The 6,518-nt window shown below is 48.6% G+C and overlaps 1 protein-coding gene across 1 annotated transcript; it reads right to left on the reverse strand.

The window, feature by feature from the left end:
- Nucleotides 1-2,107: 2,107 nt before the first annotated feature.
- Nucleotides 2,108-2,770, reverse strand: LOC136284170 (craniofacial development protein 2-like). The gene has a single exon (XM_066173994.1). It carries the CDS (start codon nucleotides 2,768-2,770, stop codon nucleotides 2,108-2,110), a length of 663 nt encoding a protein of 220 aa, XP_066030091.1.
- Nucleotides 2,771-6,518: the final 3,748 nt, after the last annotated feature.

Here is a 6,518-nt window from a genome sequence, read left to right on the forward strand (position 1 = left end):
ACTCGGCTTGTTTGACGCCGGCCTTGACAGTCGATCGCTAGAGTGTACAGTCGGCTGTTGCTGACTCAAGGTTTCCAGGGCTGATGTTGCAGGTCTTCAAGTCACGCTTGCAGACATCCTTGTAGCGCAGAGTTGGTCGTCCTGTTGGCCGCGTCCCTGTGGCGAGCTCACCGTACATGTTGTCCTTTGGGATGCGTCCATCATCCATTCTGCATACATGGCAGAGCCAGCGCAGTCGCCTCTGGGTCAGCATGGTATACATGCTGGGTAGACCTGCCCGTGATAGGACCTCTGCATTTGTGATGCGGTCTTGCCAGGTGATGCCAGGGAGTCGTCTAAGGCAGCGCATGTGAAAGGCATTCAACCTGTGTTCTTGGCGGGAGTAGAGGGTCCATGTCTCACTACCATAGAGAAGGGTGCTCAGTATGCAGGCTTGGTACACCTTCATCTTTGTGTTGATGGTCAACAGGGAATTGTCCCAAACTCTCTTTGCGAGGCAAGCCATTGCCGTTGCTGCTTTTCCTATCCGAACATTGAGCTCAGAGTCCAGGGATAGGTTGCTGGAGATACAGGAGCCAAGGTAGGTGAAGTTGTCGACTACCTCTAGGGCATGCTCGCCAATGGTGATGTGTGGAGTGACGCTGACATCTTGGCCCATGATGTTAGTCTTTTTCAGGCTGATGGTTAGGCCAAAGTCATTGTAGGCTTCCGCAAAGCGTGTGATGAGCTGCTGCAGTGCCTCCTCAGTGTGGGCGGTGAGGGCAGCATCATCCGCAAACAACATCTCCCTGATGAGAACCATGCGCACCTTGGTCTTAGCACAGAGGCGGGCCAAGTTGAAGAGGTTCCCGTCGCTCCTGGTGTGGAGGAAGATGCCATCTTCAGACTCGCAGAAGGCATAGCACAAGAGAAGGGAGAAGTGTCAGGGCCAGGACACACCCTTGCTTCACACTGTTCTTGATTGGAAAGGGGTCTGAAGATGATCCGTCAAACTGGACTGTACTGTTCATGTCATCATGGAAGGATGTGATCATCTTCAGGAGCTTTGGCGGACACCCAATTCTTTCCAAAAGGGCAAAGAGACCGTTTCTGCTTACCAGGTCGAAGACCTTGGTCAGGTCAATGAAGGCAAGGTAAAGTGGGCGTCTCTGTTCGCGGCACTCCTCTTGAAGCTGTCTGAGGGAGAATACCATGTCGATTGTTGATCTCTCTGCACGGAACCCGCATTGTGACTCTGGGTAAACGCGGTCAGCCAGCAACTGCAGTTTGCTAAGCATGACGCGAGCAAAGGCCTTTCCTACGATGCTGAGAGGGGATATCCCACAATAATTGTTGCAATCGCTGCACTCACCCTTGTTCTTGTAGAGCGTGACAATCTTAGCGTCCCACATGTCCTGGGGTATTGTGCCCTCCTCCCAGTATTGGAGCAGGAGATCGTGCAGGTGGCCGAGAAGAGAACTCTCACTTGCTAGCTTGACAATCTTGGGGGGAAGGCCATCACTGCCTGGTGCTTTGCCGCTGGCAAGGGACTTGATGGCTTTCCTCAGCTCGTCGACTGTGGGTGGTGTGTCAAGCTCTTCCATGGTGGGTAGGGTGGTGTTCTCGATGGTGGTGTTGGTGACAGTGGTCTCCCAAGAGTACAGCTCCTGGTAATGCTCCGCCCATCTCTCCATCTATTTGCCGCAGTCTGTGATGATCTCGCCTGTGGTTGACTTGAGGGGAGCAATCTTGATGGCGCTAGGGCCGAAGACTTTCTTCATGCGCTCATACATGGCGCGGATGTTGCCACAGTCAGAGGCGATTTGGATGCTGCGACACAGGTCAAGCCAGTAGTCATTTGCACACTTGCGAGCAATCCTATTGACGCTGTTGCGAGCAGCTCTGTAGGCAGCCGGTGTTTCCTTGGAGGGCTGTTTCTTGTGCTCGAGGTGTGCGGTGCTCTTGGCAGTGATGGCGGGCTCCATCTCCTTGATCCCTGCCTCGAACCAGTCTTCACTTTTTCTCTCCTGCATTCCGAAGGCGTCTGAGGCCGCCTCATACATGGCGTTTCAGATGTAGTTCCATCGCGCTGTGGCACTGTCAGTTGGGCAGTCCTCTAAGGCTTTCTCTATGGTCTCGGCAAAGCGCTCATGCGGTCCTGGTGCCAGTGCTTGGATCTGGGGTGTCTCCAGGACACTCTGTGCTGCGGTTTAGTGGAGAAGAAGGTGTTGGTGATGCACAGACAATGGAAAGTGCAGAATTCAAGTAGCCGCTGTCCGTTCTCGTTAAGCTTGCCCACTCCGAAGTGTCCTATGCATCGCGGCCATGAGTTGTGGTCTGAGCCTACCTGGGCGTTGAAGTCTCCAAGTAGGAACACGTCTTCTTTCTGTGGGATCTCTCTGATCTTGGCCTCAAGCTCCTCATAGAATGCATCCTTAGCCTTGGCTGTAGCACAGAATGTGGGGGCATAGACGCTGAAGATGTTTGCTGGTCCAGAGGGGGTCGAGAGGCGGAGAGAGAGGATCCTTGCGGTCCCCTGAGAGGGAGGCTCCATTGAAGACAGGAGGGTGTTGCGCACTGCAAATCCGACCCCATAGAGGTGGCGCTCTTCTGGCTTGAGTCCCTGCCAGAAGAAGGTGTAGTCCTTCTCCTTGAGACTGCCACTTGCGGGGAGGCGTGTCTCCTGAAGGGCGGCGATGTCTACCTTGAGTTTGGACAGCTCACGGTCGATGATGGCGGTTTTCCTGGCATCATGGATTTGTTGGAGGTCGTCAGAGAGGCCAGGACACATTGTTCTGATGTTCCAAGTAGCAAGCTGTAAGGCTGATGATTTCTTGTTTCTTTGTTTTTTGCCTGGTGCAGGGGCTTTACAACCTGCCTGTCCGTTTTGCCTAAGCTCCAAGCACCCAATGGAGCAAGCAGGTTCTGGCGCTATTAGAATTGATTGTAGCACTACTTAGAGCACAACTTTCAGACAGTTTTGTGGAGTGACTCCCAAATTACACTATCTTGGATATCCAGCACTAAAACTCTGTGACAGCAATTTATCAGACACCGGGTACACTACAGAAGCATCTGTCACTGAGACCACTGCTCATAGCAAAACGATTCCGCTTTCACAAAAGGAACCAATTCGAAGGTGAACCCGTAAGTTCTTACCTTGCTGAATTAAAGAAATTGTGGCTGTATTGTGAATTCGAAACTAACTTGAATGACGCGTTAAGAGATAGACTAGTGTGTGGACTACACAACGAACTTATCCAGAAACGGCTGCTCTCCGAGCCAGATTTGTAATTGGCCAAAGCGTCAGAAATTGCCTTAGCGGCAGTAAAAGACACACTAGAATTGCAGGGTAACATTAATAAAGAGTCTGAAGTCAACAAAATAAGCAAGGATAGCGAAAGAGTTCCTAAAGGGAAAGACGATGTCAAATCAAAATCTCAGTGTTATCGATATGGGGGTAGTACTCATAGGTCAGCCGAGTGTGCTACTTCAGGAATGAAACATGCCGAAATTGCGGGAAATTAGGCTATATCCAAAGAGTATGCCGCTCAGGAAAGAGTCAGAACTCTACCCAAAGTCAAAGGGACGAGAACCCCAACCTTCACCCATTCGAGATAGATGATGAGCGCGATGATCATAGCTTGGTGGCATCCCTAGAAGTCAACAATGTTAACCATGGGGTAGTTGGTGACGTCATCTGGGTGAAACCAAAAGTTAATGGCCACACACTGAAGATAGAGCTTGACACAGGTTCAGAAATATCTACACTCTCCTTGGAGACGTATAAGGAAGCCTTCCCAAACACACCTCTGGTTGACACTACCACTATTTTGAAAACCTACTCAGGAGAGAAGATAACACCAAAAGGCAAACTACTTGTTCGCATGGAACACAACAACCTAGTCAAGGACTTAACGCTATATGTAGTGGAAATACAAGGGCCGGCGTTGTTTGGAAGAGATTGGCTACACCAGATACAACTCGATTGGAAAAGTATCTGCTTTATTTCAAAAGAACAGCTGACACAAGACACCCAGAAGAAATTAGAGAGACTCATAGACAACTATAGTGAGGTGTTTAAGGGTGAAATCAGCACGTTTAAGTCAGCCAAGGCAAAACTCGCGTTGAAGGAAGGCAGTCAACCAAAGTTTTGTAAAGCAAGGCCTGTCCCATACGCCATGAAACCTAAGGTCGAGGTGGAGCTGAAACGTCTAGAAAAAGAAGGCATACTAACAAGGTCAAATTCAGCGATTGGGTGCCTATTGTGCCAGTTGCCGAATCAAATGGCACAAGTCGAATTTGTGGCGACTATAAGACCACAGTTAACCCCCAGCTTCAGACAGAGGAGTACCCACTCCCATGCCATGCATCGATGACATATTTGCTAAGCTAGCAGGAGGGCAGAAGTTCACTAAGATTGACCTCAGACAGGCCTACCATCAGATGGAAGTGGAGGGAGAGTCACAAGAGTACTCGCCTGGTATTTGGGATCACTTCAGCCCCAGCAATTTGGCAGAGATCTATGTATCAAATCTTAGAAGGGGTCGAAGGAACTAGTTTGCATCTTAGACGACATAATTATCACAAGGAAAGATGACAAAGAGCATCTTGAAAATCTGGAGGAAGTACTGAAAAGGCTACAGGCAAATGGCCTACGAGCAAACCGCGAGAAGTGCGAGTTTTTCCAGATGAAGATCACTTACTGTGGACACGAAGTAGATCGGCATGGGTTACACAAGAGAAGAGAAAATTCATGCGGTTGTTAATGCCCCAAGACCAGAGAATGTCCAGCAACTCCGTTCATTCTTAGGCCTGGTAAACTACTACCACAAGTTCTTGCCAAACCTTGCCACCACACTCAATCCCCTTAATGGACTCTTGGAGCAAGGAAAACGATGGAATTGGACCACAGAGTGCGAGGAGGCCTTCCACTCAGTAAAGAAGCTGATCACATCAGATATGGTGCTCACCCATTATGATCCTGAATGGCCATTGAGACTAGCCTGTGACGCCTCACCAGTCGGAATTGGAGCAGTTTTATCGCACATCATAGAGGATGGCTCAGAGCGACCCATAGCCTTCACATCACATACTCTAACCAAAGCAGAAAGGGAACTACTCCCAAATTGATAAAGAAGCCCTAGCCTTGGTTTGGGGAGTCAAGAAATTCCACCTTTACCTGTTTTACCCTGACCTCAATTTTTAATCCTAAGAAAGGAATACCAGCAATGACAGTTGCTCGCGTGCAACGTTATGCGTTGTTTCTAGCAGGGTTGGAATACAGTATTGAGTACAAGAACACAACCCAACAATGAAATGCGGATGGATTGTCACGCCTACCTCTAAAGAAAGCCTGTGACAAGGAAGTGGTTGACCCAGTGGAGATTTTTCAAGTATCCCAGATAGAAGTGCTGCCAGTCAATGCAGATATGATCTGTCAGGAACTCAGAGAGATCCGGTTTTGTCACGTGTGACGGAAAACACAAAGCGAGGGTGGCCAACTGTTAGTAAGAAGGAGCTGGAGCCATTTCAGAGGAGGAAAGATGAGCTCACCATACAGGATGGCTGCCTTATGTGGGGCTCACAAGTGATAATCCCACCCAAGCACCAGGCACAGCTGTTAGCTGAGCTCCATGAAGGCCACCTTGGAGTCGTTAAGATGAAGGCCTTGGCCAAAAGCTACATGTGGTGGCCAGGGATGGACAAAGCAATTGAAGAAGTAGCAAAGGGGTGCACTGGCTGTCACTCCACTCATGGGGGCGGCCGGCACGACCATGGCAATGCATGAATCGACTTACAATTTAAGGAATCAAACAAGTCAGTATCTGAAAGTTAATACAGATAGATTCAAGAACTCTTACATTAATCGCTTAATTTTTAAATACAATTTAGCTATGTGAGCGTATTTTAATTGTAAATAACTTAGATATATATACTTTTTACTCAAATATTGTGACATGAGATATGTATTTTTTATCTTGGGAAGAAATAAAGACTACAACTACTACTGCATCCACATTGACTTTGCTGGCCCATTCTCAGGGAACTATGTTTCTGATTGTTGTAGATGCACATTCTAAATGGCCCGAAGTGATGACCACTACAACTGCCAGCAAAACAATTGAGGAACTAAGAAAGCTCTTTGCCACACATGGCTTGCCAGAACAGCATGTAAGCTAATAATGGACCTTAATCCATAGCAGATGAATTCAGAGAATTCATGCAAAGTAATGGTATTAAGCACACTAAGTCAGCTCTGTACCACCCAGCCACAAATGGAATGGCTGAACATTTTGTACAGACATTCAAGCAAGCTCTCCGCGCAGCGCTGGCGGAAAAGAAATCTATTGCTTGGAAGCTGGCAAACTTTTTGCTGGCCTACAGATCAACCCCACATGCCTTGACTGGAGAGACACTAGCCGTGCTCTTCATGGGGAGAAACATCAGGACAAGGCTTGATGTACTGAAGCCTAACTTACGGAAGACAAAGAGCAAGATCAAGAGTTGCAGTCAATTCACAGCCCTGCCAGAGAGCT

Source organism: Pocillopora verrucosa, chromosome 11, assembly GCF_036669915.1.
Source record: "Pocillopora verrucosa isolate sample1 chromosome 11, ASM3666991v2, whole genome shotgun sequence".
NCBI classification, from domain to species: Eukaryota; Metazoa; Cnidaria; class Anthozoa; order Scleractinia; family Pocilloporidae; genus Pocillopora; species Pocillopora verrucosa.